At 44.7% G+C, this 24,799-nt stretch overlaps 2 protein-coding genes across 2 annotated transcripts in view; both read right to left on the reverse strand.

The window, feature by feature from the left end:
* The window catches only part of LOC121046361 (cytochrome P450 3A24-like), a 34,569-nt gene extending 14,357 nt beyond the window's left edge, over positions 1–20,212 (reverse strand). The window contains exons 1-6 of the mRNA XM_042294582.1: positions 19,840–20,212; positions 17,676–17,772; positions 13,849–13,973; positions 12,824–13,061; positions 11,243–11,373; positions 8,340–8,439 (exon numbers count right to left, since the gene is read on the reverse strand). Of these exons, the coding sequence (XP_042150516.1) occupies positions 8,340–8,439; positions 11,243–11,373; positions 12,824–13,061; positions 13,849–13,968 (589 nt within the window). The 5' untranslated portion in view covers positions 13,969–13,973; positions 17,676–17,772; positions 19,840–20,212. The remainder of the gene's footprint in view (positions 1–8,339; positions 8,440–11,242; positions 11,374–12,823; positions 13,062–13,848; positions 13,974–17,675; positions 17,773–19,839) is intronic.
* LOC121838380 (translation initiation factor IF-2-like) lies at positions 2,264–4,425 on the reverse strand. Its single transcript, XM_042294583.1, has 2 exons — positions 4,138–4,425; positions 2,264–3,113 (listed from the first exon to the last, which is right to left on the reverse strand). The coding sequence occupies exons 1-2, from the start codon at positions 4,195–4,197 to the stop codon at positions 2,274–2,276; spliced, it is 900 nt and encodes a 299-aa protein (XP_042150517.1). The 5' UTR covers positions 4,198–4,425; the 3' UTR covers positions 2,264–2,273.
* Positions 20,213–24,799: the final 4,587 nt, after the last annotated feature.

Genomic DNA, 24,799 nt, shown 5'->3' on the forward strand with positions numbered 1-24,799 from the left:
TGCGGCCTTTCGTTACCTGTTCATCGGGCGTTGTATATAACAATTTCCTTTCTTGTGGAAGATGCTATGTCGGACAGACTGGACGGAGTCTGAATGACTGACTGCGAGAGAACAATCTTTCTTTAACATCAACTGTCGGATGTCACCTTTCAGTGAATTGTGAGACCTGTAGTCCACACCGCCTTTAGAAAGACATCAATCATTCGGCGCTTAAAGAAAAAAAACGCGCGAGCTGTTTCTAGGCGTTTGCCATCTTGAGTCTGGCCGATTGCTGCGTTAGTCAGCGCTCGGTTGCTTTGAGCGAAAAAGAAGTTGCCTGTTTGCAAAATTTTGACTGTTACTGAACTGCATACCCTCTTGGTTCCGGTGTCCCCTGTTATAAATGAATCGTGCTTCAACTTTCCTTTCTTCACCTAATATACAAGAGTTGTGAGTACGCGCCTGTCTATGTTCTGTGTTCCTTCCTCGTTTGCCCTTGCCTCTTTGTGCTCCATTTTTCATCATGTTTGAGGTTTGGGTGGTTTCGAATGAGCTGTACACACAACACACTCCTTTGATCTCTGGGTTCTTCAGAATTACCCAGGCAGGTTTTAGCTTCTTCAGGAACAGTGTGTGAAGAGCATGTCTTAATGATAAGTTCTTAATAGCTTCTGTTTCTGTGTAGGACTTTGAATTCTAAGTACTCTTGCATTTTTAGGAACCCCTTGTCACAACTGGAGTTAATCGCAAAGGGGGAAGGTTTATCGTGCCCTTCACTTTATCACTTGATTTTTTTTTCGGAAGCTGTGAAGTCATAGCCCCGCTGCGCTATTCCTTGGCACGTTATGATTAAGGTTCCGTGTTTTGGAGATAAATGCGATTACCTCAGGAAAACACACGCCGGTAAACTTTTCGTACATTCAGATTTGTCCGACAAACTGCGAGTTTCGATGCACCAATGCCAGTCAAAATATAAAAAAAAAAATATGCCGCATTTTAAGTTTGGCCAGTGCACAGATCAATGGTCACGACAAAATGCCACCCCAGTTAGTTTTCTTTCAAATCTCGGACCATTGACAAAAGGGGACTTGCCGCTTATCTCCTCAATGTTCATTCAGAACAACAGGTACTTTCTGGTAATGACAAAGGGCACTGTTCCGGGTCCCAGTTTAGGCCCTACTATGTCTTCTTGATAGGAAGGACGAGTTGTGTTTCTGTACCACTGAAAGCTATGATCGAAATATCTTACAGAACGGGGAAGATCGGTTGGACAGTTGAAGCTTCTACATTACACCCTTTACTACACCACCCTCGAGACCGCGGAATAGGTACATGGATAGGATGGGATAAATATAAGGTTCCCAGCGACTATCACGAACATTTTATTGCTTTTAAGATATCGACATTTATCGAAGTTGCCCTCGTGCACAACTTTTGTCGTGGAACAAATTACTATTGCCAATGGGAATGGCGTGAACGCAAAATCCATCTAAAACCAAATTGATACAAGCGCTTTCTCTTGAATGTAGCATACGTTTACACCCGGATATTATTTATTCATACTGAAACGAAATGACCAAACACGGCAAAAATAAACTGAATTTCGGAGAATTGGGAATCTAACGAAACGTAAACTCCGATGGACTCCAAACTTTCGCCAAAAAACGAACTCCGAAAAAGCACCCTCAAAATCGAACGGTATAAAAATCCCGAAAACGCGGAATCCTAGTTATGATTCAACCCTTGATGTCGCTGGTCTACAGTGGAACTACTGTAAACGACTTATTTTTCGCGGGCTGAATTTTTCGTGGTTTAGGTTGTGGGGTCATCCCCGTCCAGCTCCCCACGCCCCGAGTGACACAACACCACTCTCGATATAAACATTTAATGACTCACATTGATGAGTTGTCGTGTCTATGCTGGTCGCACCCCACAATCCACACGTCCGTCCAGCATGCAGTCCGTCGAACCACTCCTAGTCCCCACTAACCCTGCGAGCACCGCCGGTTTTTCCCTCGCACCCCTTGTTTCCCGGCGCCAGGCTGACGGGTGCCTTCATCCCGATGTGGGTGTCCTGCCGGCTCCCTATTCACGCCGTCCAGGCCCTCAGGGGTCGGGCTCCTTTGAAGGGGGGGGGGGGGGGGCGAGGACGTTTGCCGCCGCCACCAGCCGGCCACGACAAGCTCCGATCGGTCACCGAGGGTGCCAACGGCTCGCCCTTGAGCCGCCCTCGGGCGCCGGCGTCTGGTAACAATCAGGCGGCGGCAGAGTGGGTCCTCCCCCCCCCCCCCCCCTCAATCCTCAGACCCTGACACCGCCAAGAAAGAGTCCAGGTCATCTAGGACGGCGACGGCGGGTTCCGAGTAATAGGCCCTCCGGGCCCGGCGGCAGATGAGTCCGCCGGGGAGGGGCAGATGAACTTGGCAGGCCGGACTAGCTCGGACTGCCTCAGCGGCGGTAGCTCCAGGGCCCGCGGGATCGACGCGGTAGGGGGCACCAAGACTGGGGCCGAAGTCAGAAGCTCCGGACGCTCCCTCCGTAGCAGCTTGAGGGCCGCCTCGATGTCCCCCGCGGTGGCAGCGGCCATTGCCGCTGCGTCTTTCTTCCACTGATCCCTCTCCGTGTGGAGCTTGCCCCCGGTGTGGGCCTCCTGGCACACCACCAAGACGTCGCAGACCGGACAGAAGGCCGCCCCCTCCTCCGCCCTGTAGACGGCTGGTGGCTCGCCGTCCAGGTCCGTCAGGGTCAAGCCGCGGAAAGGTGGCCTCACCTCGGACGGGTTGGCCCCTCGGTAGGGGCGGTACTGGTCCTTCTATCGTGCGTGGGACGTGTAACCCACTGCCCCCTCCCGGAGACCACCGTTCACGTGGCAGCCGACCGCATCTTCTTCTTGGGCTCCTCCAGGAGTTTAGGCCCAGCCGGAGGCGGTTGCACGGAGTGGGAGCTTGAGCGCCCTCCCCGCCCGACCGGACGCGCCTGAAGTCCTCAGGCGTCCGATTGTCGTCCCTCCGGTTCCAGGACCCGCGACCAGCCCTGGACCGTGGGCGGGTGTAGTAAACCCTCTCTGTAGTCCATGAATGAGTTTGGCGTTCGCTGCGGTGGGGCGGCCCCGTGCACCGCCGGTGGCAGACGTTCTGTGCGGGAAAGAGAGGTGGTTAAATTATGCGATACACTAGCGCCTTTTGGCCCTGAGATTGTATCTCCGAGGACTTTCCCCAGGGTTGTTTGTCCCGCCTGCCTCCCCGTCGCTATCTTCGGGATCGCGGAGGCAGTAGGTCTTCAAGTCGCCCACGTGCACCGAGCCGGACTCTTCGCCCGTGTCCAGGCGAGCAAGTCGGCAGGTCAAACGTGACAGTCGTGCCGCGACCCGGTACGGCCCTTCCCACCTGTGTGCCAGCGACGCTACACAACCTTGCGCCGCGCTGCTGAGAGGGTGTGTTCGCCTAAGGACCATATCCCCAACGGCGTAAACCAGGTGGCTGTGCGTTTTGTCGTACTGGGCGGCCTGCTCCAGCCGGGCAGCGTCGAGATTCTCCCTGTCCGTGCGGAGGGCATCCTCGAGTCGGCCGCGGCGTTCCAATGCGTAGCGAGAAATGGGGCGGAGGTCAGCATGCCCACACTCTCGGAATCTGTTTTCCAAGGGATACGTCAGCTCCTTTCCCAAGTTCAGGTACGCGGGTGTCAGTCCAGTCGATCGTTTTACCGTCGTTCGGGTTGCAAACCCGAGCTCGGATATGTTCGCGTCCCAATCCGGTGAGTGTCACCAGCATCACCTTCAGGTTCCGCTTCACCCGCTCGGTGATGTTCGCCTGTGGATGGTAAGGCGTTGTTCGCTTGTGTTGGATATTGAGTGACCGGCACGAGTCCACAAAGGCCTTACTTGTGAACACCGACACGTTATCCGTGATCAGAGAAGCAGAGAAACCACAGCGACAAATTGTCTCTAACAGTCGTTCCCACATTCTTGCAGACACTAGCTTCCTGAGTGGGAAAAGCTCGACCCACTTCGAGAAATGGTCCGTGACGACGAGTAGGTACTGGTTTCCGCGTGGACTTCGGGGCAGTGGTCCGATAATGTCACACGCGGCTATCCGCGTCCAGCTCCCCACACTCCGAGTGACATAGCACCACTCTCGATGTAAACACTTAATGACTCACATTGATGAGTTGTCTTGTCTGTGCTGGTCGCAACCCACAATCCACACGTCCTTCCAGCATGCAGTCCGTCACACCACTCCTAGTCCCCACCGACCCTGCGAGCACCGCCAGTCTTTCTCTCGCACCCCTTGTTTCCCGGCACCAGGCCGACGGGTGCCTTCATCCCGACGTGGGTGTCCTGCCGGCTCCCTATTCACGCCGTCCAGGCCCTCGGGGGTCGGGCTCCTTTGAAGGGGGGCTGCGGACGTCCGCCTCCGCCACCAGCCGGCCACTACAAGCTCCGATCGGCCACCGAGGGTACCGACGGCTCGCCCTTGAGCCGCCCTCGGGCGCCGGCGTCTAGTAACAATCAGGCGGCGGCAGAGCGGGTGCCCGCAAGGTCAAAGCTGAATTGTTCTTAAATAATTCACCGGTTCTAATTTTTGCGACGCAGTGGGATCTTAATATAGATTCCAATCCGTTAACATTTTACCGGAATGGTTCGCGGGACCTATTTTTCGCGAATGGTATGCGATTCGCGAAAGTTGCGGAAATTAGTTCCTCGCGAAAATTAAGTCCTTTCCAGTATACGCCTCGTCGGGAACTAAAGCACTGGATATAATGACTTATCCAAGTACCGCAATCGTTCGATCGTGCCGCGGGCGCTCCCATTGGATGCCGGTGATGCGTCGCCATTTTTGGCCCATGGCACACCCACATCCAGACCCGCATGCTCCCATCGATCTGCTGTAACCGCCGGTGACGCGCCGATGTTCGCGAGCACTCGTCCGTTGGTATCTTTGTAGGTGACGACGCCGCGCCGCCGCGACTAACACAATTGGCGGCGAGGCTCCGCTATTTTTGACTCGAATGCGTCCCAGCATGCACTAACTTGGCGGTACATGTTTATAAAATTCAAACTCATCCACCGCTTTGGTGGGAGCTAAAGTCACTGGATCTGGGAAAATAGCGTCCTTGCCTTCCCACCTGCTAGCCGTACACAATCAAATACCAACAAACAGACGACAAAACCTCTCAAGGTTATTCGCTCATCGCTGTCGGTCGCCATGATGATCGCCATTTTGAACCCTTGCGAAGCTTCGAAAAGGTCGTTAAAACCAGTCGCACCAAGATCGCTATGGAGCATCAAGCTACTGAAAGTGTTCCTCGGGCGATGTGAGCGTCCTTGGCACAGTGCATCCAATAAACGAATCGCTCATGCTTATTTCTCCAGATCTCTTTCACTTATGTTGCTCTGCTTGCGTGTTTCAAGACAGTAACATTATTTTTCAATGCCTTGAAGCACTGACGTTGTGTGTGATGGCTGTAAGAAGGTGTACGGCATGCAGAGTCCCGTACACCTGTGCATGCACAGTGCCAAAGACGCTCATATCGGCCGAGGAACGTTTTCAGTACGATGATGCTCCATAGCGATCTTGGTACGACTGGTCTTAACGACCAGTCGTACCAAGCTTTGAAAATGTCCAAAAGGGCGATCACCATGGCAACCAACAGCGACGAGTCAATCACCTTGATAGGTTTTGTCGTACGTATGTTGACATTTGTTCGTGTCCGGCTAGCAGGTGGGAAGGCAATGGCGCTGCTTTCCCAGATCCTGTGACTTTAGTGGGAACCAGCTGCGCGCACCGACGATAATCTCGCTGCGAACTAAGGATATGCTGGACAAAGCACCATCACTCGCCGCCGACAGTCACTTCCATACCATGCTCCGTTTCACGACCGCCGCCGACGCTACGATTCGATGGAGACAATGAAGGAGTGGCAAAGGTGCGTCGTCACGGCGTTAATCTTCTTTGAAGATTTGCTCTCACCGAAGAAACCAATCGCGCACAACGAAGGCGCCATCCTTCTGCGTTTTTTTCTGGTGTGATTTATTTGGCCGGCGAAAGCAAACACAGAGAAAATAATCGCCGGACGTTGCGCTTTTGGCGGTGCTCGATTAACTCGATCTGTTAAAAGCGTTGGCTGCGACAGGATTTAGGCATAAATATCGTCTGGGCTAAGCATTAAGGCCCGTTCACACTCTTGCGACCGACTACGACTGAGAGAGACGAGATCTCTTAAAACTTCTTAAATGTTTTTAGAATGAGGGAGCACACTGGCATTGTGGCGCCATCTATGCGGTGACCCTGGAACTGCATTTCACAAGAGCGAAGGTTTTGCGGGATTTCCGAGGTCAAATGTGCGTAATACCCATAGAAAGGCTCGTTTATAACATTGAAAAAAGTTTTTACAGCCAAGAAAAAAAGGATAATGCGCGAGAAATAAAAAAAATATGCCGGACCGCCGAGTTTACACTGCTCCCCAATAGATGGCGCCAGTGTGTTCTCTGGTTTAAGAAGTTTTAAGGAACCCAGGTTTAAAGGCCCGTTCACACTCTTGCGACCTCTTAAACCTAGGTTCCTTACAACTTCTTAAACCAGAAAACACACTGGTGCCATCTATTGGGAAGCAGTGTAAACTCGGCGGTCCGGCATATATTTTTTTTTTATTTATTTCTCGCGCATTATCCTTTCTTTTTTGGCTCGAAAAACTTTTGTCAATGTTATAAACGAGCCTTTCTATGGGTATTACGCACATTTGACCTCGGAAATCCCGCAAAACCTTCGCTCTTGTGAAATGCAGTTCCAGGGTCACCGCATAGATGGCGCCACAATGCCAGTTTGTTTCCTCATTTTAAAAACCTTTAACAAGTTTTAAGAGAACTCGTCTCTCTCAGTCGTACTCGGTCGCACTTGGTCGCAAGAGTGTGAACGGGCCTTAAGAGGTCGCAAGAGTGTGAACGGGCCTTTACTCGCTGCCGCCGATCGTCTACGGACTAAGTGCGATGAACAAAGTACGAGTTGTCGGCAACTGTCACAAACTCGGTACGCTGAACAAAGTATGACTCGCCGCCGACGGTCCACTGCAAACCAAGTATGCTGGACTGGGACTAACACGCCGGCGAGCCGGCAACTGTCGCCTGCGTACTAAGTATGCTGTACTAAGCACCCCAGACACCAACGGTCGTCCGAGGACCAAGTACCCTGCACTAAGTATGAAAAACCGCCGATGGTCGACTGCCGACACAGTATACGCTGGACAAAGTATAGCTCACCTGCGACTGTAGCCTGCGGACTAGGTATTCTAGAGTAAGTAGAATTCGGTGCCTACTGTCGACTGCGGATTTAGTGTGTCGGACTAAGTACAACTCTCCCCCGATGGTCGACTGCGGACTAAGTATTCTGGGCCTCGTATATGGTGTACAAGGAATTACTCGCCGCGGACAGTCGCATGCTACCGCAGACGACCGTCTGCGACAAATCCTACTTTGTCTCGTTGCTTGTACTCTCGTTCCTCTCTTACTTGTATCGCCGAGCAAATGTGTCGGACTGCGCGTAGTACGGGATTCTAATTCCGCCGAGTTCATCGGTTAATTTCTCTGGTTTAGGTGTTATTCCTAGATATGAACATGGATTAAAGTTTTTGACTAATGATGCATTCTATATGCCTTGGATCAATATGCACATCCTGCGACGTCCTGCCTTTGATCAATATGCACATCAATAAGCGTGTAACATTTTTTCGTCCCACTCAAGCGTTACACGTATCAATTGAATCTAACCCATAAGCACATTCTCTAATAAAAAAATTACTTTCGGTGTTATAAAGTCAGAAGTTTGGAAGAACAATAGACTGCTTTGTGTTCATCCTTAATGTTGCATTTTATAACGCAACATCAAGGAAGCTGTTTCAAAATTAACGTAACTTGAACAAGCCTAAGCGAATAGATCACTTCAAGAAAACCAAGGAAGATCTTTAAAGACTCACGCCAGACAAAAACAACATCTCCATACTTTGAGTAAACTCAAGGCCAGGGAAGAAATTCTAGTTAAAACCCGCGCTGTTCTCAAATTTATATTTGTACTTTTGTATAGTATTCAGACTTCTGTGAACGATCGTGCAGTTGAAACGTTAGAGTCTTGTTTCTTGATAAATTATTTCTACATTACTTGTTGGAACCTTTTCCAATTGAACTTCTAGTATAGCAGCGATGGTAAACAGTTTGAATACCTAAGAATCTAGTGCCATGAGCCACATTCGTCATATTTATCGTGTTTTTTTTTTATTTTGCTTGATATTTTACACACTCGGATGTTAAATTGCTCAAGAAAGGTCATTGCTCTGTGATGTATTTATTAAAAATAAATATTATATTTTACCTTCTGAGTTCTTGGCGTTCATTGATGCGATTTTATTGAAGGGGTACTTGTTAATCACTTCCGCTTCCAAGAAATTTTGCAACATATCATTTCTTTGCATCTGCAAGGAATATCGCCGTTTATTACAAGTGCTCTATATATTACACTTAGGTAGAAAACTCAACCCGAAAAACTATCAACCTAGGTAAAAATGCATGTAAAACAATTACCAGGTTATACACAATTAAACTAAAGAGATTAGATGATCCTTAGTTAAAAAAATACAATTTACAAGTATCAGGATGCTAAACAGAAATGAAGTCGACCTGCATTTGCTTGATTTGCGGAACAAAACGTTTTAATTGGTACCTATAGATCATTACATTTTAAAACTGATAATTTAGCATATGAACATTTATGAAGCAAAGGATTGGTGGTGAAATGGCTTAATCTTTTGTTAATTTAGGAGCGGCTTGCTTGTCTCGGCTATAGCAAAAATATATTAAACTGTTAAGACCTAAACACGTTTGGGGTACAGTCGCAAGCTCCTTGATAACGGCAAACCAGACATGGACGTAGTTCGACTACTCTACTCAAACTACTGTAGTTTAACTACTTTTCCGAGTAACTTGGTAACTTTCAATTACAACTGTATTTGAGTAATTAGTAGTTTAATTTAACTGCGTTTTTCAGGTAATTTATACTCAAATTACTAACTATTTTCGAAATGTAGTGCTAATGTTGCTCATCGCAAAAGTTTGAGTGCAGAAATAAGTAAGACGCCGGCAGATGAAGTGGCATTCCCGAGCATGGGGCAACATCACATTCCGTTCCCACGCACTTAAACTCGGCAGCCGCAAAAACTGTATCACAAGCGTCCTTGGGCCAAGGTAGCGACGAGCAGCCAAAATATAACACCGGCGCGCACGAACGCAGGAAGAAATGCTTATACTTCGTTTCAGCCTAGGCCCGAGCGCGGACGATGTTATGAGCCGAAGGGCCAATCAAACAGCGCAAAAAGCGCAACGTCATGGCGTGCTCTCCGCGCTTGATAGGACTAGCCGGTGGAGGAGCACTGAGAGAGACGGCGAATACCGGCTGGTACTTTTAGCTGCAGAACACGCCATGACGTGATGCCTCTTTCGCTGTTTGATTGGCCCTTCGGCTCATAACATCGGCCGCGCTCGGACCGGAGCTGAAACGAAGTATAACAAGCCTTGGTCGGGTATTGACCTAATCCGGTAATGCACGCTGGCGCCGCGGCTCCAGCTGCAACCGTGAAAGACGGGGACACTCCGAGGGTTGTTGTTGTTTTCATGTTGTCTGCTTTTAGTGAGTTCTGCCTCAAGCGGTTTGGAGGTTCCACGGGAAGCGCGACTGAAATGACCTCGCAGCTGGGCGCCTGTTCCCATGGTCGCCTCGTCGTCAGCGCATACTCCCTTGCAAAGCCGGACTCCCCGCGCACAAACGCAGACACGGATAATCCGTTCATGGGAGCACGCTCCCGCTTCGAGCTGCAACTGTACGAGCGACGGTGCTTGTTCACATAATCCTTCGCGTCCTTCCGACCTTCCACTCCAGGGAGACCTCCTCTTTGTTGAAACAGATTTACTTGTCAGGAGTGTCAGGATACCCTAGTCGCCGGCGAGGCTTGCGAGCCACTCTTGAAAGATGCTTTTGTTGGACCCGGCGGCAGCGGCGAGGTGTACTTCGTTTCATTTTCTGTTAAACCACAATAATTTTCTTTTTAAAGTAGCGTAGCACTATCACTGCAACGAGACGCGCAGTCGTCCGGATGATCTCATCGTCATGGCGTGAGACTTGAACCCTTGACGGTTGGGTGCACTCGATCAGCGTAGTCTCCGAATGTTGTAAGATTAAAGCGGGGCCAGTCATAACAATTTCAACTTGCCTAAGAAAAAAAAAAGAAAAAAAGGAGGAGAGTTTGTTATAAAGACCCTCTAGCCGAGGCAAACCTCAAATGTTTCGTGGTGGACACCTAAGATGGCGAGACTCGCTTAAACGACCCTGCACAGCCTGTCTCTGAAATTCAACGCTGCCGTTCCATCCTGTGCGTCGGTGGAACGTCTTTTTAGCTTGACCGGGGACGTTTTTAGGAGGAAAAGGGAAAAACTCTCCGATAAAATCTTTGAAAGTCAATTGCTTCTGCGAGCGAATAAACTATTTTGGTAAAACCGTAAGCCGTAAAATGACTGCATTTATTTAGGCTCGCAAGGTTTTTCAAAGATCAAGATTGCTGTTCATTTTACAACCCCAAGCATATAAAAAAGTAACTTCGAAAGTAACTTCAAAGTAACTCGGTACTTTTTTACAGTAGTGAGTAGTTTACTCAATTACTATTACAAATGCGTAATTTTTACTTTACTGCGATTACTTTTGAGGTCGATACTCAGTAACTTAACTACCTTTCTGAGTAATTTGTACATGTCTGCAGCCAACACATCATGAGTTGTCAAACATATTTTAGCTATTAACATCGAGGTTAAACAATCAAAGTGCATTTCAATTTAATTTAAATTCCGTAGACCTCTCAGGTAAAAGCTAAACACCTTCGATTTCCAAGTCTTAAAAATAAATTTTAATCAGTGGTGCGACATCTTTAACTTATTATGCATATACGGAGAAAAAAGAACACATGCAGCTAGATTTCGCGTTCTTAGTTTCACAACCCAATTATTTTGCTGATAACAACAAATATACTATATTAACTTCTTAAGTATAGTTAAACTATTAGCATATATTAAATTGGCCGACAGAAGTGACTTCAGATTTAATGTCATTACCATAAACTTTATCGTTTAAATAACACACGCCTCTATTTGGTTATTAAAAAAATTCAAGTCTTTGGTGTCACATATTTGTGACATTTTAAATATATAAATGCCACGAAAAGGAACACATACACCGTGATTTTGCGTTCTCAGTCTTACAACCTTCTTCATCTCCCGAGCAAATATTTCCATGGTGAAACTTCCGAGTATTCGATTCAGCCATGATAAGGGCTTAATTAATCGTCCAAATGTTGTCGTGCACTCTGAAAAAGAAAATGGATGCAAAAGAAATTTATCGACGGAACGTTCTGATTTTACACGGCTAGATACAACTCGTTTTAACTTTCTTAATACCCTCTGTAAAATATTGAGTGGTATAAATGTTAAAAGCCACATAGGCTTTTAACCTTTGTTTCTCGGAATTTTCGTTCTAGAATAGCACGTTTTTACAATCATTCATCTACTTTTCAAGTTACATGCTCTTTAACATCGAATAGCGTTAATCATGCAGATAAAGGCTTTATAGCTTAGCCAGAAGTGCGACAAAATTTGAGATGAAAGGAGCATTTTGTTGCACGATCGGTGCCTTAAAAGTGTTGAACACGGGTGATGGAGAATTGGGTAGATTTTGTTAACAACCAATTTTAAGAATGTAAAAAAGCAAGTTCCTAATCATCGCTACAAATAAAACACTATGTTTTAAATAGGAATACCATAAAAGTTATAACAGAGGACGAGAACGAATGCGAATAAACACGAATACATGAAGGGATAAAACATAGAGGACGTCCTTGTTGTCTATGTTTTATTCGTTCGTCTATTCGTATTTAATATACCAATACGCTCGTTTTCAATTGATGTTTTAAACCCTTCTAAACTCAAGCGACTTCTCGATCAGGTTCGATTTCACTCATTACCTGTACTTAAAAAAAATAACTACTTCAGGATAATTTAATTAATGTAAAGGTGCAAGGATTTCTGGAAGAGAATGACGATATTAATCTCTCGAGAAGTGGAACAGGGGCCAAAGACAAACACAAATTTCCGAACACAGCTATGTGACTGGAGCGCGACCGAAAAAATCCGTCTGGTCATGGTATCGAAACAGGGACCTCTCCCAGTGGAGTGGTCTGCCGACTGAGCTAGCCAGGAGCTAGACGTCAGTAGAGCAAATAGGTTTTATCAGCTGCCCCCTGTCTAACACTAGCAAGTGTGAACGGCCTGTGGTTTAAGGTTATGCGCATAATGCATTTAATTCAAAGGTGCAGAAGAGCTGGATAAAAATAACAATATTAATGACGAAAATTTAATTGCATTGCATTCATAACCTTAAAATGCAAGCATTTCACCCTTGTTGGTGTCAGACAGACCGGTGGCAGCTGATAAAACATGTTTGCTCTACTGACGTCTAATCCCTGGTTAGCTCATTTGGTAGAGCGCTCCGCTGAAAAATGAGAGGTCCCTGGTTTGATACCCGGACCAGGCAGATTTTTTTGGTTGCGGACCAGTCACCTAGCTGTGTTTGGATATTTGTGTTTGTCCTTTGTCCCTCTTTCCACCCAACAGAGATTACTCACCCAAAAGTTTCACCCAAAAGAGATTACTTATCCTTGGCACTTGCGCAATAGACAAAACATTTTTTTTGGCTATGTCCTGCCACATAAAATGTAATATGGAGGAACAAGGTGCGTATGCCTAAATAAAATATCTTACGTGCTACGGCGTGAAAAGGGCCTTTCATCATCCCTGGAATAACACCTTCAGCTTGGACGTAGAAAGGATTTTTGATGTTATGCTGAAAGTCGGTGTCTATTCCGAAAGCGGCTCGACATATGAAGTCCATGGAAAGAGCTTGGAAAGCGTCGAGCATTGATTCCTCCCTTCTTTCATCGGCAAGTTTACCCAGGTCATTGATGAATATGTCTCCTTGCTCAACGAGATAAGGCATCATCTGAAAATGAAGATGGAGAGCCAGCAAGTCTTCACATCCGGTATGACGTTACGGGTATTGCTACCTGGACGTGGAAGAGTGATAGGGAGAAAATATACTGATATATATCAGTCTTATATAAGTAAATATAATGACGCGATAAAGTAAATATACCCTGCTCATCGACTTACATAAACAACTGAAACTCCGTGCGAATATAAATCTAGCGATTCTGATAAAATACGAAAATTTTAGAAGACTCTACCTGTATGAAAAATAAGAGAAAAACAGCGGTATTTATTTTTGAACCGAGGTCCACCCAGGTCCAATATTTGTCGACACAAAAAAAAAAAAACGTCACATTGGAAGAACGTTACATATGTTTTGATAAAATATTCGTATCACAAAGAAAAAAGAAAACAGGACGTTTTCCTTGATGAAATTTGGTTCACAGAAAGAAATGCCGCTTGCGCCAACAACGCAATTTCTTTGTTTCTCAGCACTAGATCTATGTGGACGCCGGTTCAGAAAAATTATATTTTTCCTATTAATTTTTTGTCGGGGTGGCGTCATATTCTTAAACATACGAATTGAATAACCACAATTATCGTAATAGTCAGACGGAGTTAAAACTTCTGCATTGCTTAGTCTATTTACGAAAGCCGCAGAACTGAATATTATTTCCGATATTGAACCAAGTAGTTCTTCTTCGTTTCCATCCAGAGCGGAGGTCTTCTTTTTCCGCGTGGCTTATGCGATGTCGTTTCTTATAACCTGGACATAGGAAATCTACTTCTGCTCCAGATACCTGTTTCAGTTTGTGCGAAGTAAACTCCGGCGAGGTGCAGCTTCGAAGAAATCGCCATTGCAATCCCTTGGCGTGAATCAAGGACTCTCCAAGTGATGAATGCACTTGATCCGTTCTCATTGTAACCTGGAATAGAAACTTTCTTAGGTAAAGTATTTAACACTAAAAAGGCAGGGTACGGCGAGTCTGGAGCATCCAATTATTGGAGCTTAGCCAATCAGGTTCAAACACTAGCCGATAAGGACGCATAAGGACGAATCGCGATGCAAGAAGCGCGATCATAATGAGCCACACTCTCGGTTTCTTAAGTTGTTGGTGACTCTAGTATGCGTCTTCGGAATGTTTCAAAGAGAAGAGTTGATCTATTGCATCAGAACAAATGTGGCAGCCATCTTTACCTTCAAAGTCCTATGCGGAGAACAAGTCGTCTGCTTCTTGCGGAAGAGTTTCGGTGACGTCAGAAAGACACCGAGTTCTGATTGGCTCAAATCGAACGATAGTGGGTAGACCTCGAAGCAAGCTGCCTCTAGTTTTACCCACTATCCTTCATTCAGAACCAATCGGCGTTCTGACGTCACCACAGCCCCTGCAAAAGAAGCAGACAAACTTGCGTTCCGCATAAGGCACGAAAAGCATTATATGGAATTGCTGCGGGAATTGGTCTCTCACGTTGCGCTATATCTTCCCACTAAATTTAGCAGGGATTTCGAATGGTTGTTGTTAAGGTCACGCGACGCCAGGTCACGTGATATCCATTTCCCCCGCTAAATTTAGCGGGGAATCTGAATAGGTGTCTAGGTCACAAGACGTGTAAAACATCAACTGAATTGACGTTTTGCCATCAAGTCATAAATTTCCCCGCTAAATTTAGCGCGAAAGCTGAGTTGTCGTATAGGTCACGTGACCTCACGAGACATTTCGTAATGCCCCTTTCTCCGCTAAATATAGCGGAAAGCGCACGAGTGGACGGACGGACGGACGGACGCACAATATTCTCGGATTGGCGGTTAGCGTTAAAAGTCATTTCTTGGTTGAAAAAATGCTCTCCTTTACTCTCTGTTGTGTGTCTGACGGTTTAGGAATCTTGCAAGTGGTCGCATAAGTAAAGTATTTTTGGAAAAACATGCGGAGGCTGACAAATGATGGTGATCATACCAAGGACAACTTTCCTAAAATGCCGCAATAAATGATGACAGGATGTTTTGTTCCGTAGCAACACAAATCCAAAGGGACGTGCGTTTTTTTAAATATATTAAAACTTACGCATATAAATATAAAGTTCAAAAATAATTACACATCCCAAAGGACATGATATTCAATTATTAATTTGTTCTTATTTGGCATACATCCCGTCAACATATTAATTATTGCTGTTCAAAGGCTTTCGTCGTTATTTCGATTCGCCGTATTCGATTCGCCGCAGCACGTTGCGGCGGTGCCCTAGAAATTTAAAATAAAGGAGAAAATAAAGTATATCTAAACTGGCGCGTGTAATATCGCACTTAAAAAAATTAAGATCAAATAATAAGTTGAATTAAGGAATTTGGGAGCTTACGGTGGACCGAAAATAATGTGGTGAAGTTACTAGAAGAAAACAGGAATATATATTCCTGAAAAATTCTCTCCACTCTTCATGAACACAAATTCCCAAACGAACCGTTAATATCCATCAAAATAAAGTAATCAATAAAAATAACAAATTGAACTTCCTAACCTATTTTCGAAACCACTGTCACTTTTCCGTCTCAAAGTACGTGAGACGAATGACGTAGTAATAATGCAAGGTCATGATAGCTGTAAAGTCTTTTATGTTATTATAAAAACAAACGCCTACATCGGTCAGAATTCTAATCATAATTAATCTAATGACAAAAAAAAATCGCATGGTGACAGCTATGCTATCCGTGCGCTCTACTTAGTGAATACTTAGAAATACTGCTCTTTAATACCTTTATGATTATGAATTTCTTCTTAAGAGCGTTTTACTTAAGTCCTTTTCAAATAGAATATTCGAGCGTGATCTGATTTTTTTGCACAGGGTGGTAAATAGTTGAACTGATGCTAATCAACTTTTGAATTCTGTCGGCTACTATGTTCCTTGTCGCGTTACCAGAAATTTTACTGTATTTTATAATGTAATAAAAGAACAGGCGAGGAAACAAAGAATAACTGGGGAAACTGAAACGTTTAATGGGGGCAAACTTGTGCCCAAAAATAAAAAGGAAACAGAAGATAACAGCAGAGCGTCGCGGGCGTCGAAGTCAGCGAAAGATCAGATTCGCTGGGGCGAAAACTGACTCGACAAGGTCACGGGCGGCCTCTTATCTAGAGTGAGTGATTATCTCGAAGATTCGGCGGAGAAGGTTCGAGCGTAGCGCGCTCGGGGCGAGAATGAACACGCACTTTCTAGAACAACAAAAGCAGGGATAAACGATAGAAGTTATGTCCTCAGCAAGAATAAACGACAACCTTCTACAACTCTGTGACCCTGCGCGCGGCAATATTCAATTCATGTCTAAACTTTCACCACTGTCCCGTATGCAAATTTCATTTAATACAATCGCATCGTCTAGCTTGGACATGTTCACAAATCTCCTAGTTTTTCTCCAGAACTTGGCAAGTCTAGTTGAATCTTGAAACTCTATTACATTTTGTGTGAAGTGTGCGACCTATTTGTAGTCATGTTAATTTGTACATTTTAAGCGGTGCGTGTGCCGTGTTTCTTCTTTTTGTCTTTTGTGCGCCAACATGAAGACCCGCGTGGTTGTTTTTAGGCACGTTAAATAAACGTGCCTTATATAACACCAAATCGCTTATGCCTTTTTCTGTACGTAAAATAATCGCCCACACACTTGCATATAGCGTGTTAAGGTATGGGATTACAGTGTTTGGAAACTGTTCAACCCAGTGGCATGGTAAAATAGATAGCATTTAAAAAAAATATTTTGAAAAGTGTATCTTACGGCTTGCAAATACCTGACGACAGTGACCTGTTTCATTTCCTGCAATTCCCATGTCTCAGAAGTCTTTTTACTCGAACTGTTGTCCAACGTTACTTCTGGTCTGATGATTTCAAGAGAGAAAACGTACCTACTCATTCCCTTCGTTTTCAAGAAACATTTAAAGTCCCTTTTGTCCGTACTCGATATGGTAGGAATACGCGCGAATATTATGTGCCTGAGACGTTTAACAATTTGCACTCTGAAATTCTGCAGGCTAATTCTTTGAGCCAGCTGAAGAAAAGTATGAAAGTTCATCTTTCTGGAGGAGAGACTACATAATGTTTATATTTAGTTGCGTATGTATTTGTGTACATATTATTCATGTTTTGTGCACTCCTAACTGCTTTATTCTTGTTTTTCACGTCCACGTTGCTTTATTTTTGCGAATTTTTGTACTGACTTTGTTCTTGGTCGTTTCACAATTGTGTCTATATTTACTACATTTGCATTTGTGTATATATTAGTCATCCTGTCTTGTGCACTCCTAACTGCTTTATGATCGTTTTCTTTCCCGTTTTCTGCTTTCTTTGTGCTAATTTTTTACTGACTGTGTTCTTGGACATTCAACCTTTGTCTCTTTCTTTTTTCTTTTTTTTTTTTTTTGGGCGGCGTCACACAAGCCACCGTTGGCTTTGATTGCCCCCGCACTCCTGTATGAATTTATGAATGTTCCTGAATACAAATTTATTATTATTATTATTATTATTATCATATTGGAACGGAAAGGCAGCGACATTATGTACTGTCGGAATATTCATTAAACATCCTAAACCTTGGTTCATGTATATCGACCGGCTCTATTTTAACGTAGTTAAAACAACTTACCCCGCGGTCAGCGAAGTTTTTGAAGTTCGTCACAAAAATATAATCCAAAAAATCAATGTCCTTGATCACGAGAATTGGAACATCACCGTTGTAAAACCTGTAGAGATATCAACGTTCAGTGGTTCAAAACTATCTATGAATGAATGTATACAGTCCATCCTGTGAGGCATTACAAATAAAACTTATATTTATACAGTCTATATCGTAATTACAAGTGCACAACCATTAATGTATAAAAATTAAAACATGGCACTTGCTTTGTATATTAAAGTAATAAATAAAACGTTATTGCTTCGAAATCGTTGCACTTACCCAAATATATCACCGTATTTATCACACCACTGTTGCAAAGCATAGTGACGGCCCTACCCAAAGAAAACAGTCGGATGAGTAACATTAAACTAATTTATTAATTTAGAAAAGATATAAGGATTCGTAAGGCAAAGCCTCGAAACAAAAGCATTCCGAACTTGTATCAGGGAATGGTACAATGCATTAAGGTATTATTTGCTTGGTTGCATATACGAAACACAACAGAGAAATCGAAGACTCCATAAAACATATTTGCAACGCGAATCGGTCAGACTCCAAAAGAAAAGAGAAGCTATGGTCAAGAAAGCCGTAGTTCAGAGCTTAATGTCATCTCATAAACTTTTATAAATAATTTCCACTAAAAGAATTGGCTTTTTCTTTCGACAGCCAACTGACAATAAAAATAAAAAACTGTTTTTATTGTGCATTTCCGGGATTCGCGAGTCGCCGACTTCGCATAGGACATATTCCAGTATTGATTTAACAATTTGGCGCGGATGACATTATGTTCTGAAATAGAGGCATGTTTTTCAAATGGTTTGTTCTAGACACAAGTGTATCCTCAGCGTTAGACTATGCGTCGTTCACACCAGCGATTGGCAATAAAACGCGTTTCGATTATCTCGACAGACCCTGGAGTTTAATGGATACGACGAATAGGTTAAGCATTCTAAAAGCGGCTCTACGCTAGGGTACAGCTTAACCCTTTGAGTGTGCTATAGGATGTGCCCTAGGAAGAGGCTCTACGCAAAGGTACAGCTTAACAATTTGTGTGTGCCCTAGGCTGTGCCCTAGCCCAGAGCTAGGGCACAGCCTAGGCCAGTTAAGCTGTGCCCTACCTCTACGCTAGCGCACAGCTTAACACACGCAGAACGAAAATTTTGATCTCAGTAAGGCTGTAGCATAATCTGTGAAAAAATATTTATTTATTGATGACAGACTATTGTGTGGGCAAAAAGTAAATTAAGGTCTGTGTGCCTCCAACCTAGGCCATATTTCTCGTATTCTGCTTTCCAAGACACGGTACTATAAGCAGTGGCATTTCGAACTCGCACCTCTTGGTCACTCTTTTGAGCGACCTTACTGGGCCTTTGTTTATTCGAAACTGTAACTTCCTAGTTTTCACAGTTATGGGATGCCGAGTTTATTTCTAATTTGAAGAAATCACTGTCCACCATATGGCGCGAGCTGGAACTACACAAATTCGTCATTCTGTAACAATGAAGGCCCATACGAAAATAGAAGTCGGCCAAAGTACGCCATCAAAAAATTACACCCGAAGATAACCCATTGTTTTTATCGCTTGTTCATACGTGTCACTACACGTAGAAAACAAATGTGACAGTTCAGTTGGGAAGGGGTAGGGAGAGAACCAAAACAGAATCCACACGAGAACGCGCCCGAGTGTACTCGTGCCTGGCACTCAAAGTGGTCGGAAACAGTTTTAGATTACCTACTTTTACGGGTTCTTTTTGCTTTTTACGGCAGCGAAAGGAGTTTAACAAATTCGACACTCGAAAGGAAGACATTGAGTCTACTTTCCTTCAGCACCTAAAGACAGCTGAAAAGGTGGACAGCAAAAGGATCCCAGCGAGTAAAGGAAATCAGAATATGTTTAGATTTGACCAAATGCTACGTGCGCGGAGATAATGAGAGAGAGAAAGGCCATTCTCCTGCTGAACATCGCATCGTTTTCTGTCTAATCGTATTCCAAGCTTCAAAATTCGCGGGAATCCTCGATTTGTTCGCCGTGATCGGTTGCCTCCGTGTTTTGCAGCAAAATGAACTGACACACGTTTTGTTTATAGGGTACGGTTACTTGGAATAACGTATACAAACGAACGTAGCTCACGTTTCTGTGGTACTCTGCAACTTTTCCCCAAATAATACTCGGCTCAGGTCCAGGTATTCCGAGGTCCTTGAAGTAATCAAAGGTTTTCTTCCTCCACCTACAAAAGAGAATGGGTTCGGCTTTTTTTAAAATCAAGACGGCATGCGTGCTTCACATAATATACATTATGAAGATAATACACTGTTAGCAAAAATAACACGCCCAGACGTGTAAATCGTTGTCCCACAGTGGACAATCAAAACGTGTTGGTTTTATACGCGGCCATGTGTGTTATTCGCCTACGCACGAGGTGCCGTGTAAACTTTACACGCTACACAGTGTCCTGCCTTCCGCGAAACACGGTTGAGCGTGTTGGCTGAGCGTGCTCATAAAACATGGCGGCCAGCAACCGAGAACAGGCGAGAGACGAGCCCAGCTAGCCGCGCGCCTTTCAGCCGAATTTAAAGCACACAGGACGCGTTTGTTCTTGTTCGATGTATTTTATACAAAGTAAACAGCCTCGAAGCGCGGCGGACGTATCTACGTGCAAAGGTACGTACGTACGTGTGTCGTCGGCGGTCGGTGGCGTTGGTAGCTACGACGGAACCGCTAGATAGAAAAACGAATACCGAACTTACATGGATAAATAACTCGAGCAAACTAGTTAGAATCGGGCGGTAACTTGCGCCACCTAGTGAGGTTTCTAGCGGCCAGAAAAAAAAGCAGGTGTCCGGTAATACGCTGAGAACGATCACAAGTAACCCTACATATATCGAAGACAACGAGTACCACGTATTACACAGCACCAACACATACACAAACACAACAACGACACGCCGCACGTATTACACAGCACCCCCACTTTCTACATCCTCTTCTCCCCGCGGCGTATATAAGCTTGACATGTGCGGGCGAGCTCTTTGGTCGCTGGCCGTTACAGATTTATATAAGAAGACACAAAACACGGCACATTTAACAGCCGTATGTAAAAACTGTTTGCATTTAGGAAGTATGGAAGCAAAATCTATAATGATAGTCCGTTGCGAAAAACAACAATCTATTAACAATAAATCTTAAACCTGCCATGCAAAAGTTCAAATTTTTATTATTTTCATGCTCGACCAATGTTATGAGCAGTCCGACTAGCTTGAATGAGATAGAAAAACAAATTATTGGGATTTTATCATTATGTACTCCATAATCAATAAAAATTATCACTGCGCAAAGCATTTTTTACATATTCTTGTGTAGGACATCCGCCCAACACTTCACTACCGCTAGTTGCAGTACGCGTACGGGAGCAGACACCTTCACTTTTGGGGCGTTTTGATGCAGTTTGTTGTCGCATGTCGTGACGGTGTCAAGTGGAGCATTGGGGCTTGGGAGTTTGTGACCGGTGTTATTCGTGATCACTAATGTGGCTCTGATGCGTTTTTTTATATTTTTTTTTATACCGCCACTACCCCGAACATTGAAAATTCACGCGCCCGTGGAACTGCATTATGCCGGATCGCGAGCTCCTTCTCTGTTGACGTCGTTTTCCTGGTACCACTCGTGGATACTGCAAGCGTTTAAACAGTGGGCGCCGTCTCGCCTACATCTGCGGTGACGTACTCGACCTGTTGAAACTTATTGCTTCCGTCATTTTGGAGTACGCAAGTCAGTTATCTCGCTGCTTTGGTTTCGGTTATAAAAGCAAGGCTAAACGCTCGTACTTCCCACCCTCAGTACACGTTGGACATCTTCCACACTTTGACACGGATAACTGGATAAACGAGGATTTACACTTACTTCAGAGGGCGCTCTCACCGCTTCCTCACCGTCGAACAGCAGGATCAGCTGGCGACAAGCCGCGAATGAAATGCTCAAGCATCAAAAGCCCAAATGCACTCGGTGCCGTTGCGGGCGATGCGGGTTTCTGTCAACCGGTAGCCCAGCACAAACCGTGACCGTTCCAGCTCTTCATCATAACCCGGTGTTGCAGAGAGCATGGTATAATACAACTACACGAACTACCGAATCTTGGCTTGTGATTGTGCCTTTGTTGGTCATCTTATTCGTTTTGCTGGAAACGCAAACGACGGGCATAACAAAGTCGTTTGCATATTCCGCACACCACGCAAACGCATTTACCCAGTCACCTTGCGAAAAACGCAAAACACAGAGTCCGCACCGTCCTGACTTCCCCTGTCTTTTACCTACTTTAGAGCAGTTCGTACCTGCTAGTAGGTATGCCTATTAAAACTGAAACTTGAAACTAGGGCCAGTGCCAGCAAGAAAAGAGACAAAGTTGAGAAAGCTTGCTTGATCTCCCCAATTTCTCAACTCTCAAGTGATTGTACCATAATAAATGCACTAACGCCTCTTCCTAAAATAAAGAAAAAGCACTATGTTCAGTACGTAAAAAATGGTCTCAGTTTATGCATCTGTGGACAGGTAGGAAATCTTGCCCTAATTTAGTCACGCCGCATGATGGGCGCAACAAACTCGCACGAGATTTCCAGAAAAATATCGGTGGTGACTTAAGTTTCCTTGAAATTCTGTATAACCGCTCGTTTGCAGGACCGAATCACCTACTTGAGCGGTGTGCGTCGCTGTGCAAAGACGTCACTGTGCAAACGCAGTCTAACAACACGAAGCATAAAAACGGCAGATTTAGGACAACAATCCGAAGTCCATTGTTGAATTAAAACGACGTAATGTTTTTGAAAACGCCCGCAGCTTTTTACTCACGGTATGCGTCGGGAATCTTCTACATTTTGAAACGGAATGAAGGAAAATTTACTTTTAAAAACGCTCGCTGCGCCCTCTTGGACCAGCTGGACCGGATAAGCTGACGACGACGGGACTGAACCCGTTGAACCTCAACCCCACAATAACCAATTTGAGCTCCGTGTTATTGTGGGTTTATACCTCCAAGCACCACACCACACACCACGAAGGTTTCGGCTCTTTGTCGAATCGCCGTGTTGCCCCAAACAGAACGAGATAGCCGAAATCAACATAGCGCTGTCGTGAACCTTGGCTTGTGGTTGCGCACTCGTGGACCCTGTGGCTCCCTTCGCTTTCAAAGCACACACGACGACAACGAAAGATACTTTCCGTCTTCCGGGAACATTACAGGGGCACTTCTTCGGTCACGTCTTCGCTATGTGCTCGCAAACTGCGAAGCTTCTCGCGTCCCCTCAATCCAAAACAATAGCGGCGCCATTTGTTGTTGCCAGATATTCTCCGGTCAAACAAAAACAACGAAAGAAACCGGCTCTAGCTTCCAGCGTACATCGTCGTTGCGCCGTGACCAGATTTTCTCTGTCAGCTCTAACTTAAGATGACCTACAGATGCAGCAACACTGGCAACATCCGGACACAGAGCGAGTTGCGCGGCCGGAACACGGATGGCGACACCATAGAGGTGTACAGCAGCGCTCGTGTGGTCGGAGGCGCTCATTACTAAAAACCAGGGATGGGCAGTATTTTAAATACAAGTATTTGAAATACGTATTTCAAATACTTTGTGTATTTTGTATTTGTATTTAATTACAAATTGGGTGATGTATTTGACGTGTGTATTTAGATACTAAAACGTGGGTATTTCAAATACAATTGTAATTAAATACAATTTTGAGGGCGAAAATACATCCCTCAAATTTATTGTTACTGTCCAGAGCAGGAAGAAAGCTACGTCCTGCACCGAATGCAGTGTCTCTCAGTCAAGCACAAGCGTTTAGTGACTCTGATTACGGTGCTAGTCAAGGTGAAGAATTGTGACGAAATCGACGTTCACAGGCAGACTGGCTAAATAAGTGCCTGTGACAACTTGTGATGCTTTCCAGTCTGATTTCCATCCATATTTTTGCCTGGAACATTCTAAATGCGCGGGTCGTACAGATTTTCATACCTGGTGCGAGTTGCAACAATAAAAAAATTCTCTAGCTAGTGCTGCGCGGCTTGGTCGTCTCGGCTCTCTGTTGGTCTGTACCAAAATGTAATCGACAAAAAAAAAAAAAAAAAAAACACTGCTTGAATTTCTGTATTTCTTTAACCAATTACGACCAAGCTGATTACATTGTTTTGTGATTAAATTTCTATTACGTTACTAAAGCCTCGCACACTAACTCCCGAGTGTGCGATGCGAAATTAAAATGAGATACCCCGAAACCCGTTGCAGGTGCCCTGAAGTCGCTGACGCAAATTTTGAGGATTGTATTTGGAAAAGTATTTGGAGGAGATCAAATACATTTGGTTGTATTTGTATCTTGTACTTAAATGCTTTTTTGGAAATGTAATTAGATTTGTAATTAAATACATTTTTGACGAAGTATTTTGTATTTGTATTTCGATACATATTTGCATGTATTTTGCCCATCCCTGCTAAGAACTAAACAAAACAACATAGAGTTATTACAATAAACGCTCTAGGCTCAGCTGGCGCTAGTGTGCTGTTGCAATTTGAAGCAGACAGCATGCAGTCAGAAATTGACTTCCGGTAATGCATTTCTATGGGAACAAGCGAGTGCATTTTCTCTCTGCGCTCGATTATAAGAGCAAATATGACGAATAATTTGTGCGTGCTAGGCACATTGGAACATTTCTCAGTCACGCAGATGAAATAATTGGTCAGTTACAGCATTTTTATTTGAAATTCGCGGCAATAAAAACGGTGTTAAAACCGCTTCGTACGTGTATTTATATGCACTGTCGGACACTGTTAGCGCGAACACGGCGTCGACGCTTTCCAGCATGGGGATATACGCGCCAAACGAACGAAGGACAAGTGGGAAACCGAGAAAGACTGCAAGAACTACGCAGTAACACTGAGTAAGTAACTCCTTGTGCTTGCAGACGATCAAAATAAATTGAAAGTCACGTAATATAGTCCGATTTGCAATAAATAAGTACTGCTTTATTCTTTCTGCTCATGAATATGTGCCAAGATTCTTGTTCTGTGTTCAAATCATCACACGCACGCGGCAAATCTATG

The sequence above is a fragment of the Ixodes scapularis genome, unplaced genomic scaffold, assembly GCF_016920785.2.
Source record: "Ixodes scapularis isolate PalLabHiFi unplaced genomic scaffold, ASM1692078v2 PGA_scaffold6__148_contigs__length_123643588, whole genome shotgun sequence".
In the NCBI taxonomy this organism is placed as follows: Eukaryota; Metazoa; Arthropoda; class Arachnida; order Ixodida; family Ixodidae; genus Ixodes; species Ixodes scapularis.